The sequence below is a fragment of the Bos mutus genome, chromosome 8, assembly GCF_027580195.1.
Source record: "Bos mutus isolate GX-2022 chromosome 8, NWIPB_WYAK_1.1, whole genome shotgun sequence".
Classification (NCBI taxonomy): domain Eukaryota; kingdom Metazoa; phylum Chordata; class Mammalia; order Artiodactyla; family Bovidae; genus Bos; species Bos mutus.
In genome coordinates this window covers 65,695,565-65,716,968 of record NC_091624.1, presented here as the reverse complement: position 1 = coordinate 65,716,968, position 21,404 = coordinate 65,695,565, and the positions used below count along the sequence as shown (strand labels likewise).

Here is a 21,404-nt window from a genome sequence, read left to right as displayed (position 1 = left end):
GGGATCAAACCCAGCTCTCCTGCATTGCAAGCAGATTCTTTACGTCTGAGCCACCAGGGAAGCCCCATCCAATAATTCTTAGATGTCTACTAAATGTTTATTTTACATTATAGGTAATACAGGAAACCCGATTAAAACAAATTTATACAGCAGAAGAAAAGTATGTGGTGAAAACTTCTTTTTATTCAAACAAAGTCATTTCAAGTAACACATCCCTAAAAGTAGCTCAGTTTCTCACAGTCACCGTGGATCTAGAGCAAAGACGACACTTAGAAGAACAGCTAAAGGTTGGTCACTTTATTTTACAGTGTTGTGTTAGTTTCTGGTATGCAGCAACCTGAGTCAGTTATAATCTTTTTCATTGTGGTTTGATACAGGATATTGAATATAATTCCCTGTGCTATACAGTAGGACCTTGTTGTTTATCCATTCTGTATATAATAGTTTGCATCTGTTAATTCCCAACCCTAATCCATCTGACCCTACCTCACCCTTTTGCTTGGCAACTACAAATCTGTTCTCTGCATCCAAGTCTGGTTAAGAAATTTGTGTCACATTTTAGATTGTGCATAGAAGTGATATGGTATTTGTTTTTCTGACTTACTTAACCTAGTATATTGTTGTAGATAGCATTACTTCATTCTTTTATGGCTAAGTATTATTTCATTGAATATACCATTCATTGAATACACCAAAGGTACATTGAATGTACCGTTCTTTATCCATTCACCTGTTGATGGACATAGATTGTATCCATGTCTTGGCTGTTGTAAATAGTGCTGCTGTGAACATTGGGGTGCATGTTTCTTTTCAAATTATAGTTTTGTCTGCATATATGCCCAGGAGTGGGATTGCTGGACCGTATGGTAACTATTTTTAGTTTTTTGAGGAACCTCCATACTATTTTCCATGATGGCTGAACCAATTTACATTCTCACCAACAGTGTAGGAGGGTTCCCCTTTCTGTGCACCCTCTCCAGCATTTATTATTTGTTTACTTTTTAAAATGATGGCCACTCTGGGTGGTATGAGGCGGTACTCTGTTGTGGTTTCGATTTGCATTTCTCTAATATTATTAGGAATGTGGAGCATTTTTTCATGTGCCTATTGGCCATTTGTTTCTCTTCTTTGGATAAATATCTATTTAAGTCTTCTGCTCATTTAGTGTTTGGATTGTTTGTGTTTATGTTACTGAGCTGTTTAGTATATTTTGGAAATTAAGTCCTTCTCAGTCACATCCTTTGCAAATATTTTTTTCCAGTCCATAGGTTGTCTTTTTGTTTATGGTTTCCTTTACTGTGTAAAACTTGTAAGTTTGATTAAGTCCATTTGTGTTTTTTTTTTGCTTTTATTTGTGTTGTCTTGGGAGATTGACTTAAGAAAACATTGGTATGATTTATGTCAGAGAATTATGGTGTTAACGTCTTCTATTGAAGTTAAAGATTGGTTTATTTTGATTTGAGTATTTAAAAAGAATATTAACTCAGTTTATAATACTTTAGTCTGTTTTAAATATACTAACAATGTTGCGTATTCCATAGGAAATTAATAGAAAATTGCAAGCAGTAGACTCAGGATTGATTGCCTTACATGAGACAAACAAGCATCTGGAACACAAAGATAATGAACTTAGACAAAAGAAGAAGGAGCTTCTTGAAAGGAAAACGAAGAAAAGACAACTGGAACAAAAAATTAGTTCCAAACTAGGAAGGTATCTTTCAGCCCTTTCTGGGATATGGGTTGGGAGGGTGATACAGATGCACTGTAAGGATATTATTAATTATATATACCTTGTAATGACAACACAGTTCCCACCAGCATGCTGTGTAGAGTTTCTCAAACTTAAACCCTTCTACCCAAAACACAGGACAGAGCAGGGGGAATCTTAAGTGTTGTGAATGTTTCTGTTCCTTGATCAGCTGTTTTCATCCCTGGAACCCATTCTGTTCTTCAAAATTATTGAGGACCTTGAGGAAGTTTTGCTTATATGAATTATATCTATTGATATTAACCAAATTAGAAATTAAATTCATTATATGTTAATAAAAAATATTTATGAGAAACAATTTTCCAAACAAAATACATTTAGCAAGAAGAGGGACATTATTTTTACATTTGTAAATCTCTTTGGATGAAGTTAGTTATTTTTTCATAAGTGCTTCTGCATTCACTTGGTTGCGAGATGTTTTGGTTGAAGTATATGAAGAAAATCTGGCCCAGATATATATGCAAGTGGAAAAGGGAGGACTTGTCAGCATACGTATTCTTTAATGTTACATCAAAACTTGCCAAAGTATGGTTTGTTAATGTTTAACTGCAACATGGAATCTAAAATCATTAGTGAAGGAATATACTCTTACATTACCATAGGTGCATCTTTTACCCATGAATGACTTTGTTACATTATGCTAGCTTACTGTGAGATCCCAGGCAGTTGTTCTCAGAGCTGATTGTAAGTTTTGTTTTGAACTTAGATGTTTTGTAGAAACTTGGAATATATAAGATCAGATAAAAGCTGTTATAGTGTGTTCAGTCTAGGGGAGAGGAAAGTGAGTTCCAATTTCAAAGTTTTTCCATGCCCATTTCAGGACACAATGCAGACCTTTTTTGGTGATTGTTCTTTTGTGCTTCTTTCCTATAGAATAAAGATATAGGTATTAAAGACATAATAAATGACAGCTTGAGTACAGTATAAATTTACCTTGATTTAATAGTGTTTCTAAACACATAAGTTGAATATTTAAAATGCTTTTAAAATTTTTGTGTGTTTTTTTTTTAAAGCAAATTGCCTGTTAACTTTTAAAAGTCAGTAGCGTATGTACGTTGGTTGCTTAAAAGAGGATATATTTGCTGAGTCTTAACTGCCTAGAATTCTTTTCTACATAAACCCTTCACTTTTACTTCAGTCATCCACAAGTCAACCTTTTACTGTTGTTGGACTGCTGTATTGAACTCATTGTCTGAAACTAAACTTTCTCCTGGTAATGTTGAATTTTGTAGTGAAATAACCTTTCATATCCATTGTCATCCTGGCTGTCTCTTATCTATGGTTACTCTGGAATACTGCAGTGGTGACATGGTTAGTGGTCTCTCCATGACTCATCTCCTCCATTCAGTGCATACAGAATACTGTCATCAAGTTTATCATCTTTTCATGTTCCTGCCCCCTTCAAGATATCTGTGGTGGCTTCCTACCTTTACTGTATGAAATTTAAATATTGCTTTCCTTTAGATTGTCCTTCACGTTTTTCAAAATTGTCTTGCACTCCACGCATTCTAATTTCCTCCCTCTCTGCCCCAACACACTCTTCACTCACCATTCAGTCCACTCTCTACAACATCCACTGAACTTGTTTATTCTTTTTTTTTATTGCTTCCATCTTTGATTTTTCCCTGTAGTGGAAAGAACTTGGCCTTTGATGTCAAACACATTTTACAACTTAGTATCTGTAATGTTAGGTAACTTAAGTAAACTTCTCAGCCTTAGTGTCTCCATATTAAAAAGCAGAGTATTAACTTTTAGAATTGTACTGTCTTTTCATCATTATTATTTTACCTATTAGATTGCCACAGTTAAGCTCCTTAAGGGAAGGGACTGTTTTTATAAACAATACTTATCACTTATGGACCAGACACTATATACTAAGTGTGTTGCATAGTTTGCCTTTTTTTAATCTTCACCAAAGCCCTGCAGAAGTACTATTATTATTTACAGTTTATAGAGGAGGAAACCAAAGCTTAGAAGAGTAGCTTGTTCAGTTATACTGCTCATTGGTGGCAAAGAGGAATTTTAAACCCAACTTTCTGACTCTAGATCCTATACCATTAGCACTAGCATTACCTAGACTATGCTGGGCACTTGATACATCTCAAAAAATAGTTTTCGATCCTGAGTGGTTGCATAAAATGATTAATCAGGAAGCTATCAGTTAACATCTGAATAGCATTGCTACATAGACCACAAAGCAGCAGGAAACGTGAGAATTTGGGCTCAATCCTTGTGTTTTCTCTGATTTCTACATCATTATGCATTTCATACAGTTTAAAGCTGATGGAACAGGATACTTGCAATCTTGAAGAGGAAGAACGGAAAGCAAGTACCAAAATCAAAGAAATAAATATTCAAAAAGCAAAACTTGTTACTGAATTAACAAACCTGATAAAGGTAATAAGACATTTTCATTTTAGTCATTTTTTTGTTGTTGGAAGTCAATAGTAAAATCTTAGCAAGAGGTTTTTATAGGTAATTTCAGCTTTCTCTGTTTGACATTTCTCTTTATAGATCAGTAAATTGATTAAAAGTACTCATTAAGCTAAATTGTTTTATTCCAAATGACTCAAAGGAGAACTGTTTAAGATTGGAGAGAAGTATCAATCACATTAGGAAAATGTTAAGAAACTATATTGTTGTAAAATAAAACTCATAGAGGTTTTTATTCCTAGAATTGTACTGCTTTACATATACAAAAAGTAGATTTAATTCTTCAAAATACTACAGTGATCTCTGAGAAGAACAAATTAGAATCAGATTATATGGCAACCTCAGCACAGCTACGTATCACAGAGGTAACATTTTTGCTTTTATTTTTATTTTGGGACTTCAGTTTGAAAACTGTGTGTACATGTGTATATATATATCATTCCTTGCAGTGTGCAGTTTTGGGTATGCTGTTTAATTTAGATTTCATGCACTTTGCTGATTAGGACATAAAATTTGAAACCCTTTGTGTACATTTTTTTATTATTACCACCCTCCCCCATTTAAATAACAAATAGAGTACCTGATTTAGTCATTTGAAAACCAAAATCTTACCATGTCTGCTTTCTTAGCCGATACAAATTATAGTTAGTACTATTGCCAAGAATCAACTAGTAGCTTTTATTGCAGTTTGTGTCCCCTAAACTACAGATGAGTTCCAGTCAACACTCAGAATGGCCTTAGTGTGTGATCCTGGTGATTTCTGTTCTGATAAGTATTGAAACTGTTAATGATAAATATTGAAATGGGGAAGGACAGGGGGTGATGTACTAAGTTAACATAAATTCCAAAGAAGAACAAGCAACAAAATGAGGTCATAAGAGTGACAGTTTTTGAGTCTTTCAAATCCTTTCCCAAAAATAGAAGAGCAACTGGGATACTATGACGACATAACAGCAAGCCCACGGACAATGTATACAACAGACTCAAAAGATGTAGGTGTACTGCAGTATATTCTCAGACTCATCGTCCAGGATTAGCATGAGGCTAGGTTAAGGGCTTAGTCCTTAATAAAACTGCCCTTCAGATGCCACCTGCACTTCTGACCAACTGGTGACTGATTCAAGGGTTCTCATGGCTCCCCCAAGTTCAATAATTGAGTGGCTTACAGAACTGAAGAAAAGGCTGTTCTCAACAATTACAGTTTTATTATATAAACAATACAAATCCCTCCTAGTCAAGAGGCATATAGGGCGGGGAGGGTCCTGCACACAGTTTCTGTGCCCTTTTCTGGTGAAATAATTTGTTGCTCTCCTAGCACATCAGTGTTTAGAATTTTTACCAGGTTCCATTACCTAGGCATGACTGATTCGATCATTGGCCATATGGTTAAACTCGGTCTCTAGCCCTTCTCTCTGCAGTTTAAAAGACTGGGTGGGGATAATAATAAGACTCGATTTGTCTTTCTGGCATTGACTTCCCCCATCCTGAGTCACTCCTTAGCATAAACTCAGACACTCCTATCACTCAGAAAATTCCTAGGATTTTAGAGTCTTCCTCCCAAGAACCAGGGACAAACATCAGTCAAGTTCTGTGTTTTTACAACACCCAATCAGCAGCAGCATCAAGACTGGTATGGTATTAGAAAGTATGTGGTAAGAAACAAAGGGAAAGCTCAAAGAATCCAAAAATTAAGTCACCAGCAGGTTCTCATCTTTTAAGAAAAGAGGCCCCATTTGATGTGGAAAGCTGAGCAGACCAATTTCAGAGCAGCTGAAACTGGGAGGTGACTTTTAGATTCCAGAAAGGTCAGGTGGTGCTGGGGTGATTCAGGTCCTGTGAACTAGCAACTCACGTGAAACTGCCTTGCAGAACAAAGTTGCTTACTGAGGAGAACTAGAACTACTGGGCAGGCTAAGGAGACAGCAAGCATGTGTTATGTGGGCCGAAGGCTGACACAGTAGCTAAAGGCACAACACTCTTAAACACAGAAGAAGGGAGACAGTGTAAGTAAAACAATATGTTTGCTGACTGTCCTGTAGGTACTATTAGGAAATAAAAGGATACTACCTCAGATTAGATGCTTTGGGAGAAGGAAATGAGAGAGAATTTCAATATTGTTTATAGTAGAACTGAACTGAGTATGTCAAAGATACTCAGGCCACAAGGATATAAGATACTTGTGTATAAATACTCTTTCACAAGGATATAAGATACTTGTGCATAAATACTCTTTCAAATAAAAATGGAAGGATGTTTAGCATACTTCTACATACATAATCAGAATAAAGACTTCTACACCTGCTGCCTTCCCTAACCTGGCAGGGGAGTCTCCTATCCATATTGTTAGTAGCAGCAGAAACAGTAATATTTTTGAGTTGAACTGATTACTCTGGAGAGTAGAAAGGTTCTTAATTATACTGTCCAGGGAAATAATCTCATTAGCTACTTGTCACACTAGGTTTTCTTACCTGGACATATACACGAACTCCCTCTCTGAAAGGTTTTTCCATACTAATCTTCTTGACTTTATTTTCTATTTCCTCAGCAATATTTTATATCATTGTTTCTCTTTTTTATATGTTAATCTGAAAGTTAGTAAATGCTTTTTATTTATAATTGTCTTACCAACCCTTTTGTAGGGTTCTCTTCTTTCTTGCACTGTGTTTTGGTAAGTGCTTGTTACTGACTGATCATAGTCACAACTATGCATTTTAAATAGTCAAGAATGATGAGTGAAAGATACAGAGAAGAGTAAGTCTATAGTAGTTCATTTTGTCTTTCATTTGCTCTTTTTTTCTTCTCACGTTTTCTGTCACTTACCACACTTGCTCTTATCTATTCTTCTTGCTGGTCTTCATTTGAAACAAAGGGAGATCATTTCCTTCCTTCTTTTCTTCCCCTCACCCCACTTTGGGGTTTGTCTTTTACCCTGATCATGGAAAACAAATTCATACACAAAAAAGATTGACACAGAATTTCAGTAGGGCTTGTGTTCATGAAGGAACTTAGGGATAACTAAACACCATTGAGTTTAATAACTTCCTCAAATTATTGGAGGGCAAATAGCGGAAAAGGGATCCAAACCCATTAAACATTTCGAGAGATATGTTATTACCATCTGGAATATTTTTACAAGTTAATAAGCTGACTGCACATAAATCCAGATATGGAGGTAGACAGATGGATGAACACGTTACTTAGTTTTTTACTTTGGGCAGGTTTCCTGACCACTCCAAGCGTTTTGTCTTCAGCCACAGATATTACAATACCTACCTCACTTGCAAGGCTATTGTGATAGTAAGTTTAATAATACATCAAGATGCTTAGTGCGCTCCCTAGCATGAAACATATATGGATTTACATCAAGATTCATATTATAAGAATTGGAAGTTGTTAAATTTATTTTTTATCCTACGATCAAATTTAGAAGTTGTGCTTTCATCTAATTTTCTTTACCTACCTGCTTGCTACTCTCCCACAAAAACTGAACTTCAGGAAAGACTTTTTTTTTCTGTTTAGAGCAGGGCAAAGACTAATAGAGTTTTGCCAAGAAAATGCACTGGTCATAACAAACACCCTCTTCCAACAACACAAGAGAAGACTCTACACATGGACATCACCAGATGGTCAACACCGAAATCCGACTGATTATATTCTTTGCAGCCAAAGATGGAGACGCTCTATACAGTCAGCAAAAACAAGACCAGGAGCTGACTGTGGCTCAGATCATGAACTCCTTATTGCCAAATTCAGACTGAAATTGCAGAAAGTAGGGAAAACCACTAGACCATTCAGGTATGACCTAAATCAAATCCCTTATGATTATACAGTGGAAGTGAGAAATAGATTTAAGGGCCTAGATGTGATAGATAGAGCCTGATGAACTATGGAATGAGGTTTGTGACACTGTACAGGAGACAGGGATCAAGACCATTCCCATAGAAAAGAAATGCAGAAAAGCAAAATGGCTGTCTGGGGAGGCCTTACAAATAGCTGTGAAAAGAAGAGAAGTGAAAAGCAAAGGAGAAAAGGAAAGATATAAGCATCTGAATGCAGAGTTCCAAAGAATAGCAAGAAGAGAGACAAAAGCCTTCTTCAGCAATCAATGCAAAGACATAGAGGAAAACAACAGAATGGGAAAGACTAGGGATCTCTTCAAGAAAATCAGAGATACCAAAGGAACATTTCATGCAAAGATGAGCTCGATAAAGGACAGAAATGGTATGGACCTAACAGAAGCAGAAGATATTAAGAAGAGATGGTAAGAATACACAGAAGAACTGTACAAAAAAGAGCTTCACGACCCAGATAATCACAATGGTGTGATCACTGACCTGGAGCCAGACATCCTGGAATGTGAAGTCCAGTGGGCCTTAGAAAGCATCACTATGAACAAAGCTAGTGGAGGTGATGGAATTCCAGTTGAGCTATTCCAAATCCTGAAAGATGATGGTGTGGAAGTGCTGCACTCAATATGCCAGCAAATTTGGAAAACTCAGCAGTGGCCACAGGACTGGAAAAGGTCAGTTTTCATTCCAATCCCTAAGAAAGGCAATGCCAAAGAATGCTCAGACTACCGCACAGTTGCACTCATCTCACACGCTAGTAAAGTAATGCTCAAAATTCTCCAAGCCAGGCTTCAGCAATATGTGAACCATGAACTTCCTGATATTCAAGCTGGTTTTAGAAAAGGCAGAGGAACCAGAGATCAAATTGCCAACATCCGCTGGATCATGGAAAAAGCAAGAGAGTTCCAGAGAAACATCTATTTCTGCTTTATTGACTATGCCAAAGCCTTTGACTGTGTGGATCACAATAAACTGTGGAAAATTCTGAAAGAGATGGGAATACCTGACCACCTGATCTGCCTCTTGATAAATTTGTATGCAGGTCAGGAAGCAACAGTTAGAACTGGACATGGAACAACAGACTGGTTCCAAATAGGAAAAGGAGTACGTCAAGGCTGTATATTGTCACCCTGCTTATTTAACTTATATGCAGAGTATATCATGAGAAACGCTGGACTGGAAGAAGCACAAGCTGAAATCAAGATTGCCGGGAGAAATATCAATAACCTCAGATATGCAGATGACACCACCCTTATGGCAGAAAGTGAAGAGGAACCAAAAAGACTCTTGATGAGAGTGAAAGAGGAGAGTGAAAAAGTTGGCTTAAAGCTCAACATTCAGAAAATGAAGATCATGGCATCCGGTCCTACCACTTTATGGGAAATAGATGGGGAAACAGTGAAAACAGTGTCAGACTTTATTTTTCTGGGCTCCAAAATCACTACAGATGGTGACTGCAGCCATGAAATTAAAAGACGCTTACTCCTTGGAAGGAAAGTTATGACCAACCTAGATAGCATATTCAAAAGCAGAGACATTACTTTGCCAACAAAGGTTCGTCTAGTCAAGGCTATGGTTTTTCCTGTGGTCATGTACGGATGTGAGAGTTGGACTGTGAAGAAGGCTGAGCGCCAAAGAATTGATGCTTTTGAACTGTGGTGTTGGAGAAGACTCTTGAGAGTCCCTTGGACTGCAAGGAGATCCAACCAGTCCTTTCTGAAGGAGATCAGCCCTGGGATTTCTTTGGAAGGAATGATGCTAAAGCTGAAAGTCCAGTACTTTGTCCCCCTCATGTGAAGAGTTGACTCATTGGAAAAGACTCTGATGCTGGGAGGGATTGGGGGCAGGAGGAGAAGGGGACGACAGAGGATGAGACGGCTGGATGGCATCACTGACTCGATGGACGTGAGTCTGAATGAACTCCAGGAGTTGGTGATGCACAGGGAGGCCTGGCGTGCTGCGATTCATGGGGTCGCAAAGAGTTGGACATGACTGAGCGACTGATCTGATCTGATCTATGTATTTTGCTGGGGTGGTGGGGGGGAACCTTTACCAAGTAAACAGTATTATTGCCACTACCATTGTTTACTATTTAATTGATTGAAATAGAATTTGCCAACTTGTATATTAAACTTTGTGAAGACCACTGATGGCTGAACTCCAAATTTGACAAGGAAGCAAGGGAGGAAGGACCAGACCCACACTGCATGATGGATGTGAATAAGATTACATAGGTTTAGTTCCTTTTTTATTTAATCTCCAAAAATACAAAGGATAATCGGTACTGTGTCTATGAAAATGACTGTGCATCTTATTCACCTTTCTATGCTCAATACCTGATAAAATACTGATATTTAATAGGTTCTCAGTAATTATTTGGTGAAGGAATGAATGGGTCCATGAATAAATGATAACTACATGAAAGGCACTTGGAAAACAAACATCATTTAAAGGTTCTGCTGAGTTTTCTGATATGAAGCCTATTATTGTATATATTGTTTTATTAGAGTGTAATTATACATAGGTTAAACTTTCATAAAAGGGCAATTAAGTTTAAATTTCAAAGCTTTTAGGGATTCAGGAATGCCATATTATTAATGTCCTAATATATTTTGAAGTTTAAGTTCAAACTTTACCTTAGCAATAAAATCAGTCATAATTTGAGATATGGTTTTTGGATGATTTGCTTATTACTATTATCAAAATTCAGTAATATATGTGATATAGTGTGGTGATATTTATTAATAAAAGAGCTCTCTGATTTAACAGTAACATACAAATTTTCCAAATTTTTCTCTTAAAATAGCAACATTTCATTGAGTTGGATGAAAATAGACAGAGATTATTGCAAAAATGCAAGGAACTTATGAAGAGAGCCAGGCAAGTATGTAACCTGGGTGCAGAGCAGACTGTTCCTCAAGAATATCAGACAGTAAGTATAAAAATATATAATGCTATGAGTTAACATATTTAACACAGTATTTTTAAGCTTAAAATGTGTTAGGCATTGTACAGGAGCATGTAAAACATGATCTGCCATAAAAAATGAGATCCCCCTGCCACCATTTTTAAACTGAGTATGCATGTAATTTTGCTCAATGAATTTTTTCTTCATGATACTCAAATGGACACCATTTAGTCTTATTGCTTAGTACCAAAGTTATTCAGATACGGGTATCATTTTGCAAAATTATTTCTACCAAAACATTCATCCAGTAAAAAGCTTTTTTCTCCAAGCACCTTTTTAGGAGAGGTTTGGGAGACGGGATATAGTTTTTCCTGGAAATGTAGTACTAGTAATTGATATATAAGAAACAGTGCATAGAGGTGATAGTTCAAAGAACAAAGACAAAATGAAAATTTTTCCTGGAAATCAGGATGTTTGTTTAGGGTTCTTTGGGAGTGGATTCTTTATGACTAACATCTGTTGGTAAAGAAAAGAGCCTTTCCTTCTTCTCATTTGTGTACTTTATATTCTGACGTATCATTCAGTTAGTAAATGAGAAAATACTGCCCTTTCCTGCCAGTTCTACATTGAGTAGGTAGCCCCTTGACCTGAAGCTTTATCTGACAGGTAGGGGTAATGCCTTGATTATCTTCTATCACACATTGAACAAAACACATACTTTCTTCTCTCTTGAAATTTATATTCTAGTCTGGAGGGTGGGGAAAACAAATCAAAAAGCAAAATTATGTTGGGAATAGCAGGAGCTGCTAAGAAGAAGAAGAATACAAGGTAAGAGGCTAGTGTCAGAGAAGGCTCCTTTGAGAAGATACTATTTTAGATGAGTCCTGAATGAACAGAAGAAATCAGGCAAGTGAAGGTTTGAGGGAAAAGCATTCCCAGCAGAGAAAACAGCTTATTCAAAGCTCTTGAGGCAGAAGTATATTTGGCTTGTTTCAGAATAGAAAGAATCTTAGTGAGGCTAAAATTTATTATCCAAGGAGGGCAGAAGTCAGATCCTATAGGGCCTTATAGACCATAGAAGGAATTTGGGCTTTACTTTGAGATGAAGTCCACTGGAGAGTTTTAAACAGAAGATCGAAAGAGGTAGGACAGCCGTTTGTAGAGCACTCCAGCTGCAATCTGGAGAATAAAGTCGGGATACAAGAATGGAGGATGACTATTTAGGAGAGTGTTGCCTTGGACCGGGCAGGAGACTGTTGTGGTGTGGATTCGGGTGGAAGCACAAATGACAGAGCAGTTTACAGACTTGCGGTATCTTTTGATGACAGAACCAGCAGGGCTTATTAATGCATTTGAATTGAAGGGTAGAGAGAGAATCCCTAAATTTTGCCAATTACTGAGATGGAAAGTATCGAAGGACAAATAGGTTTGCTCAAATTGGTGGGGAAGGTGGGTAAGTTGCAGAGTTGTTTCACCATCTTAAATTTGTCTATTAGAATCAAATGAAGATACGAAATAAGTGTGTGGCACATGAGTTCAAAGGACAAGTCAGATTCAACAAACAATAAATATCTGAAAGCTTATAGAAGCCGAACTGCTTTCCAGAAGGTTAGAGGGAAAAAAGACAGGTTAAGATATTAGATTATTGTGGCATGTTAGGATCTTTTTCAGAGTTTTAAGATTCATTTTGTACATTGTAGTACATAAACTTTTGCAAGTTGTGCCGACAAAACGTTGTACGGCTTGCCTGCCCCCACGCTGTTCTAATTTGTTACTATGGTATGGTCTCAGAAGATAGTACTGTGGTGAAATTCTACTGTCAAAGTAATTGGATTCTTAGGATGCTTTTGTAGTTCTTCACAAGTACAGTATAAAGTTCTAACTTCTTGCTCTCTTTCAATGCCCCACATATTCTGGACCCATTCTACCAATTCAGCAAGTACCCACCATTCCAAATGGACACAACTCCTCACCCCCCATGGTATGCAGTGCTCTTTCTTTTTCTCCAAGCTCCTGTCTCTCCTCTGCCTTACTTTTCCCTAGCTGTTTGCTTTAAGGCCCAGAGATGAATTCTAGGTCTCTGAATTCTCTTACTATTTCTTGTAGTTCCTGTAGCATGAACTGATAATTCTTTTCTCTAAATTCTATAACCTGTATGATGTGTACCGCTTATTTTAATACTCAACATCAATACATTGCCTTAAGGTGTTAGCTCGTGTTATTAAGTATATACATTTTGTTTTCTTCTAAAGTATAAACCCCTTTTTGAAAGCAAAAAGCCATGTTTGTAATTCCTTTGATTCCTTACTGTGTTGTGCTAGCATGCTGTTCAACATATAGCAGACACTCAACAGAGTATTTTCGTTTTAACTATTTGAATTGAACTGTTTTTACTGTACTACCTATAATAATGGACAGTTTTTTCATTCTTTAGGCTTTCCAAGATCTTCCAAACACCTTGGATGAAATTGATGCTTTATTAACTGAGGAAAGATCAAGAGCATCTTGCTTCACAGGACTCAATCCTACAGTATGCTGCTTTCCCTAATGCCTACTGCAGTCGCCACCACCAGCACACCCTGCCCCCGCCCCCACACACAGTTCCCTCCAGTACTTGCCTCCCACTCTGTTCCTGCTGTCTAGCTTATTATTACCAAGAACTCTAGTACAATGTACTTTTAAATGCCAGATTCTGAATCTATTAGAATTTTAAATAGATTCTTCCTAAGGAACACAGTGTTCTGTGCCTTTTCTTTATAAAAAGAATACTTGGGCTAACCTGAAATACTGAGATGTCTTTTTTTTTTTTAATGAAATTTTTTTAGTATGTTACAAGAACATAAATTAACTGCATACAAACAGTGGCATTTTCAATTAATGTGATGCAAAATTTTTTGTACCTTTATCCTTTGGTAGATTATTTTAAAGATTTTTTTTTTCTGCCAGGTTGTTGAGGAATACACAAAAAGAGAAGAAGAAATAGAGCAATTAACTGCGGAACTAAAGATAAAGAAAGTTGAACTGGATAAATATAGAGAAAACATTTCACAGGTAATTATTCAACTTTTTCTCATGTACATTAATAATACGGGAATGTAGAATAATGCAAAATGAAATAATGTTTCTAAGAAAAAAATATATGTTCTCAGGACTAGATTGATATTGATTTTTTCTATGTAAAGTTTTGTATCAGTGTAATAACACTTCTTTTACATTGTATTTTTATATTGCTTTTACTTACAGGTGAAAGAAAGGTGGCTTAATCCTTTAAAAGAGCTGGTAGAAAAAATTAACGAAAAATTTAGCTATTTTTTTAGTTCTATGCAGTGTGCTGGTGAAGTTGACCTCCATACAGAAAATGAGGTAAAATTGCATTTGATATGTTTCATGACAAGAATTTTAATTATATGCTAAAAGTATATGTAAATTGTTTATATACTCTAAAGTTATATCTGAAAAATTTTCTTATTAAAAAAAAAATGTCCAAAGGAAAGAAGAGACCATATATAGGATTCCATCAGGGTCACTTGTTGTTTTGAAGATGTTCTTCTTGGTGACATCTGAGATTAACAACTAATACCTTACAGACTCTTTTCATATCCAGCCTAAGTAATAATGGTTATTCAGTTGTGATGAACAAGTGCATTGCTCTTTGAAATCACTCCTCAAGTTTGAAGAGTCATACACAAATTGGCAAACATAACTGAAATATAGAATAGTATCAGTGATTTCCTTTTGATCAAGAATTTGAGTTTACAAGAACAAAAATACTTAAAAATTTTGGTACTGATTTCTTGAACTATATACGTTTCATGCATTGCAGTTGTGGGTAAAATAAGATTTCCATTAAGAAATATATGAAGAGATGAACTAGGATGTCCTTCAAAATGAGTGGGTGGAGCTATAGATGAAGCAAGATTGGTCATGTATGGATCACAGTTGAGACTAGTTGATTGAGCTCATTTGGGAGTTCTAATTTTGTAAATGTTGAAATTTTTCCCTAATAAAGCATTTCTTTTAAGGAGGAAGAAATGTAAGGCAAGGTAGTGCCTTTATTTCTCCTTAGGAATTTTGTCCCATTACTCCTATATCTGTTTATTATGAAACACAAGGTTGCAAACATCATGTAACTGTAAGTTTTAGTAAGATATTAGACCTGCCAAGAGAATTGTCATCTACATAGTCTGGGCTTGCTAGAAGGAAGAAATGTATTGTAATAACATGTAATTTATAATATATTTCCTTTGTGCCAGAAACTGTGCCAAGCATTTCTAGGTTTACCTTCTTTAATCTTCAGAACCATTCTATAAAGCAGGTACTTTTTATTGACTATAAATAAACTGAAACAATATTAGAACCACTTGCTCTCTACAAGCTCTAGAGGTCTCCAAAGATCTATTTAGATAAAATTGATATCATGAATAAGTCAATTACAAGAGTAAAGAACTTAAATTTATTTTCAAAAAACAGTATAAAATTGCCAGAGAAAACTCTTCACCTTTCATCAACTTTTTAAATGTTTTGTAGGAAGATTATGATAAATATGGAATTCGAATTAGAGTTAAATTTCGCAGTAGTACTGAACTGCATGAATTAACTCCTCATCATCAAAGTGGAGGTGAAAGAAGTGTTTCTACTATGTTATACTTGATGGCACTTCAGGAGCTTAATAGATGTCCGTTCCGAGTAGTTGATGAAATCAATCAGGTATTGCTTATTCTTTTATTGGGTTTCACTCTATCTTGTAATAGATTTAAATCTAATCATTATTATTGTCTTTTTTTAGGGAATGGACCCAATCAATGAACGAAGAGTGTTTGAAATGGTTGTAAATACTGCTTGTAAAGAAAACACATCTCAGTACTTTTTTATTACACCAAAGGTAGGTAATAAGTAATCTAAAAATATTCACGTACTTGGAAGTCCCTTATGGCTAAAACATGTAGATTTTGGCCCAGTATGTGTAAATATGAGCAGAACAGTCCCAAAATAGATTATAGTAAAGGGGGACAAGTTCCAATAACATACTTAATCAGAAAGCTTATCACTAGAGGAAGGAAGTAGCAGGCATAGCATTATGTTCTAGAGCTGAGAGTTCCTCTGCTTTTTTGGCATTTATTCTTCCTCTAGGGAACTTCCTCTCTTAGCATTGAAAAATGACAGAAAGCACTGGTCCTCCTCATTTCCTCAGAAAGGCCTATTTTGCTCTGTCCTGGCCCAGAGGAAATCCAAGGTATCCTCAAAATCTTCTATTCACATAAAAAACAGACTTACCTTTACAGAACCATTACAATGGGAAATTTTCTTTTGTTACCTCTTGTGCTATGGGTCAGTTATGAAACTGCTGTATAGCAATCAAAGATGTTTTTATTAATGTAATCAGATTTTTTTAAAGAAATTTCATTGGAGATCCTATCTGAAATTCAGTTTTTATCAAATAGAGTATAATCTCTTCTTCTAGCAGATACTCTGTGGAGTAGCTAGATCTGTTAATACCCTATTGTTGTTGGCCTGTAAATCCAACCACCCTGTTAATAGACTTTTCAGGCTACCAATCTATTACAGTACCTGACTATAGAAGTTGCTTGAAAGGTGTTTTGTGGATAAAAGAGTGAAATTATCCTAGGAAAGTTATCCTAGAAATTATCCTAGAAAGGAGGATATACTTTTCCAGGGTCAACCTAGGAAGCAGTGTGATCCCATTGGCCTGTGAATATAGAGGGCTCCCAAGATATGTTGACGAGTCCTTAGGCCAGGTTTCAGATGTGGTAATTCAAGTAAAAATCGCTATCTGGCACAGTGTATGTTGAGTTGAGAACTTCATTAAGAGTTTCATTAATTTTACAAATAAAATGTATTTGACTCCACACGTGCAAGTTCAGAAAGTTGTGCTTAATATATAGCATTCTATGACAGTTTGTTTTAACACTTCACAGCTCCTTCAAAATCTTCCTTATTCTGAAAAGATGACAGTATTGTTTGTCTACAATGGTCCTCATATGCTGGAACCAAACAGATGGAATTTAAAGGCTTTCCAAAGGCGGCGGCGCCGTATTACATTCACTCAGCCTTCTCAATGAAAGTGAAGGGCAAGAACTTTGAGACTTTTCTGTTAAATCCTATATGTAAGTGTGGCTCAACTGAATAAAAGTTAGATTCATTAAGACTAAAGGATCAGTTATTTTTGAAACCTGCTATTAGATATAAATAGGTTGATGAAGAGAGACCATAATAACTTCTTTCTGTGGAACATCATCTGGTAGTAAAATTTAAATCTTGTGTCCTTAGCACTCTGACCATAAGTGACTGGGTCCCCACTTTTACAGTATTGGCTCCTCAAATCAGAACTACAGTGGAAGGGATTATTGGTTGCAAGAAGTTTCGTTGACATGGGAACCCTGAGCTTTACTTGCAAAGTAATTTTAACTACTCTTAGAGTCTAAAGATGACTCTACAGCTTAAGTCTGAGTTTCTCCCAGTGTTATATTTAATTTTTAAAATTTGATATGGAAATGTCTAATGTATAGTAATAATTTATGACAAATCTATTCATTTCTTCCGATTAAAAAGATTACCTTATCTCCACTAGGAAATGGGATTTTAGGAACCTTTTAAAAAAAGTTTCATGAAACTTGATACTGTAGTTGTATTGGTATCTCAAAGGAGGGGAAAGTACTGGGAGCAGGACTTCTTTGAAATGCCACAAGATGGCCACTAGATGATGCAAAATGCAACCAAAAGATTGACAGAGAATAAAGTGGCAAGAATTTTTAAAGAATAACCCTATAAAATGTGGGTGGGTCTTTTCGGGCTTAATCGTTTTTGTTTTCTTTTTTTAATTTAGTCAATTTTTACATCTTAAATTTCTAAAGCATTTTTATAATTATTTTTAGTAAAATTTTTCTTAACATTTCTTATACTGGTTTCCTACAGTTTATATTTGAAATTTCTCAGTGTTATGTAGAGTGAGCAAAAGCATTGATTTGTTTAAAACCATAATATTTTTAGGCCTTAAGCTTGTGTAGGTCCTTTTAATTTACAGTGTTGATCCTACCCCAGTATCTTAGAAAATCTAAACTGTTCTTGCAGCATGGAAGAATCAGATTAGAAAATCATTTGTTTATCTCTGAGTTATACTAATTAACAGTGCGAAAACATTCTATTCTTTAAAATCTTGTAAAAATAAAGAACTGGATCAAGGACATATCTTTAAACAGTGGATTGGATCTGTAGAGGTAATTACAATTATTTTTTTGACTTGGTAGCTTGACTAAATTGAAGAATTGCATTCAGTTTGGGTTTTGTATGTTCTTAAATAGCTACTGAAATCTTGTTAAGTCAAAAAATAAAAGTCTTCATCCTCTTATTTGGACATTTTCTCTTTAAAAAGCTATTTTTTTCTTTATAAAAATTTTAAAAGAACCTTCCCCTCTTAAACTAAGTCTAATGCATGTACTATGAAAATAGTTTGAAATAACATGTTTACTAGTGCAAACAACTCATGTAAACATTGAAAATGTTGGGAACATGTTAGTAAATGAATGTTTTACCAAATGTTTTGTTGTTAAATACTTTGTTTCCATCAAAGTACTTTTACTAACATGTGCTTGGTGTAGTTCATTTATTGTTTAAGTGCCAGTCATCTTATTTCTAAAAACTGATCATCAGTGTGAAAAAAGTTTGAAGATTATTTCAGTTTGCATATGCCAATAATTATTCCAAACCTTGTTTATAAGCATTTGTATCTCTGGTGGACAAATACTTGGTTTTACACTGAAAGTTGAGCTGCAAATAAATTATGTATTTTAACATTAATAAAATAGTAAGTCCTGCACAATAGCTCAGCCACCTGAAATGTCACATATTTTCTGAAAAAGTTGATTTAATTACAAATTGTAAAAACTTCATATAATAGTCTTATTTGATGAATAAAATATTTAAAACCCTAAAAGGTGACAAGCAATTATTTGTAATGACAAAATCTTAACTGATTTGCCTAAGGTTTTTAGCATTAAAAGATTTGCTGCTTTGTAATTGTCTTTTGGAAATGTGTTTATTTTCTTTGGAGTATGAATCTTTAGTATCTAAAACAATGTAATTTGGGGGAATTCCTGGTGGTCCAGTGGTTAGGACTTCGCGCTTTCACTGCCAAGGGCCCAGGTTCAGTCCCTGGTCGGGGAACTAAGATCCTGCAAGCTGTGCAGCACCACCGAAAAAAAAAGAGTGTAATTTTGTCCTGCTACTATGTATCTGCAGGTGTAACTGGAAACAAACTCTTTGTGGGAAATGCTACTTTGTTAGTAATAAATGCATATTTTCATGTTCTTTTAGTGTATGTCTTTTTAAATGAGCACTGTTTTTCTATATACTTTGAATCTTTGTAAGAGTCATTTTGGTTTTCAGATTTGCTAAAAAGTCTATTGAATGCCTACCATTTACAGAATACTGTTTGGCAGTATATCTATGTTCAAAAAGATAGAAAATTTAGTCCCTTGTCTTGCTGCAAGGCGATCTTAGTCTAAATAAAGCCATAAACACCAGAAAAAAGCATTTAAATCATCTAAAGAAACCAGTTACAAGGTAAGTATAAATATTTTTAGGTTGAAACCTTAGATGGCCTGCAAGAGAGCCTTGAATATGGTATCTTTACCTATATGGCTGTGTACTTAGTTAAATTTCAGCCACTGTGTTACTCAAGAGGGAGAGGGTGAATAGTGGAGACAAGGAGGCATCTCTGCCATGATCCAGAGAGTCACCCTGTGGTTTGCTGACAGTGTTTTCAGAGGAAAGACTTGGTAGGCTTTCATCACACTCATAAAAATCCAGTTGTCAGCCTTCAAGACTTCTATGTATCTCCCCCCACGCTGCCCTCATCTAAAGTATCATCCCTAAGCCACTAATATATATCACTGGCAAAACACAATGTATATTTTGAAGAATAAAAAATACAGCCTGCATATGATTCCACTGTCAAGAAACTTAATTCAGGGTGGTGATTCCAGTTCAAGATGTCAAACCCCATCCTGAAGATCCTGAACTTACCTTTTGCCACAGACATACTGTGTCTACAGTTATATAATAGAAAATTCCTCATCACTGGCTGAGTGACGGCCACACATCAAGCAAGCAGGTAGGAGAGGCTGGAACAAACTCACCATAACCCCCACCCCCCAGTGGGTCCCAAATTGGAAGAGAACTGAAAGCCCAGAGCTTCTTGATGAGAAGTGAGGAGTTTGAACCCCGCATCAGGCACTCCAACTTTTAAGACCTGCACCTGGAAGAGAAGCCCCCATCTGATTTTGATAACTAGTGAGGCTTGTGTCCTAAGACCCAAACTAGTGATCTGAGAAGTGATTCTTCAGAGGCTAGTCTGCTCAGACTGACTTAACCAGGCCCCAGCTCAGAAGCAACAGATCACACCCAGACATAAATTGAAGGAGGCTCACCGGCTTAAACTGAAGCATCAGTCTGCCCGAGAAAAGGCATCTACTCTGACATACACATGTAGGAGTTAGTTGGCGGGGACAGAGATGGGCAAGTGGTTTTCATGCCCATGCCCCAGAGCACAAGTATCTCCTGGACAAGAGGGTTCACATCTGATGCCCTGGTTTTGCTGGCTACTGCCCTGAGGACACCTGTGGATTACCTAGCTCTGGAGGCCAGGGGAGCTTGTGTCCCTGGACCCTTGGGACTATAACAATCAGTGTCACCAGAAAAATCTGTGTTCTGATTTTTGTGGCTGCTGCCAGTGGGCACCTCTATGCTCCCTGGTTCTGGTAAACCTGGGGCTTATGCCAACGGGTCCCATGGAACAGTAGTGAATGGAGAAAAAGTTCTTAAATAGCTACCATCTCCAGGGCACAGCAAGAGGCACTGGACCCTGGAGCTCAGTCTTTGTGAAGAGTGTGGGCCTATTAAAAATCATGTCTGCAGGCTGAGGGACAGGCTTCCAATTAATCACTCATCTGGGGCTGTCTGAATACTTTGCAGAAGTCGGGGAGAGGGGTACTATCTTCAGGCTCTCCCTTTGCCATGCTCCAGAGTGCCAGTGCCTCCCAGAGGGGAGCTTTACACATGTTTGGTATCCTGGTGTTCCCATCCAGTCCTTACTCTGCAGCTTCTGCCTAGCAGGGGATGCCCCTTGATTGCCTGGCTGTGATGGTCAGGGGGCCTTACATTGCTGGGTCCCACAGGACTGTGATTATCATAGAGATGGTTCTTGGCAGAGCATGGCCACGGAGAGCAGATTGAAGTAACCCCTCACCCTAGTCTTTCTGAGATGTAGCTTCTATCTGTCCTGGAGTTACGACCTGAGAAGCAGGCTTCAAGAGTGGCATACACTTTGTGGCTTCCAAAGTTATTCTCAGGGCATATAGGCTACAGATGGCATCCTGGCACTCCTGCCTTGCTCCAGATTGCTGGTATTTCCCAGAAAAGAGCTTACACA

The 21,404-nt window shown here is 36.7% G+C and overlaps 1 protein-coding gene across 5 annotated transcripts in view; it reads left to right on the top strand.

The window, feature by feature from the left end:
* Positions 1-19,282, top strand: part of SMC5 (structural maintenance of chromosomes 5) — a 117,934-nt gene extending 98,652 nt beyond the window's left edge. For 3 of the 5 annotated variants that reach the window (XM_070375773.1, XM_005897473.3, XM_070375776.1), the window contains 12 exons: positions 114-287; positions 1,542-1,711; positions 4,042-4,165; positions 4,444-4,566; positions 10,856-10,981; positions 12,894-12,938; positions 13,392-13,487; positions 13,904-14,008; positions 14,201-14,320; positions 15,485-15,664; positions 15,744-15,839; positions 16,894-19,282. In XM_070375773.1, the coding sequence (XP_070231874.1) occupies positions 114-287; positions 1,542-1,711; positions 4,042-4,165; positions 4,444-4,566; positions 10,856-10,981; positions 12,894-12,938; positions 13,392-13,487; positions 13,904-14,008; positions 14,201-14,320; positions 15,485-15,664; positions 15,744-15,839; positions 16,894-17,037 (1,503 nt within the window). In that variant the 3' untranslated portion in view covers positions 17,038-19,282. The remainder of the gene's footprint in view (positions 1-113; positions 288-1,541; positions 1,712-4,041; positions 4,166-4,443; positions 4,567-10,855; positions 10,982-12,893; positions 12,939-13,391; positions 13,488-13,903; positions 14,009-14,200; positions 14,321-15,484; positions 15,665-15,743; positions 15,840-16,893) is intronic. The other 2 variants (XM_070375775.1, XM_070375774.1) reach the window with 1 other exon arrangement.
* Positions 19,283-21,404: the final 2,122 nt, after the last annotated feature.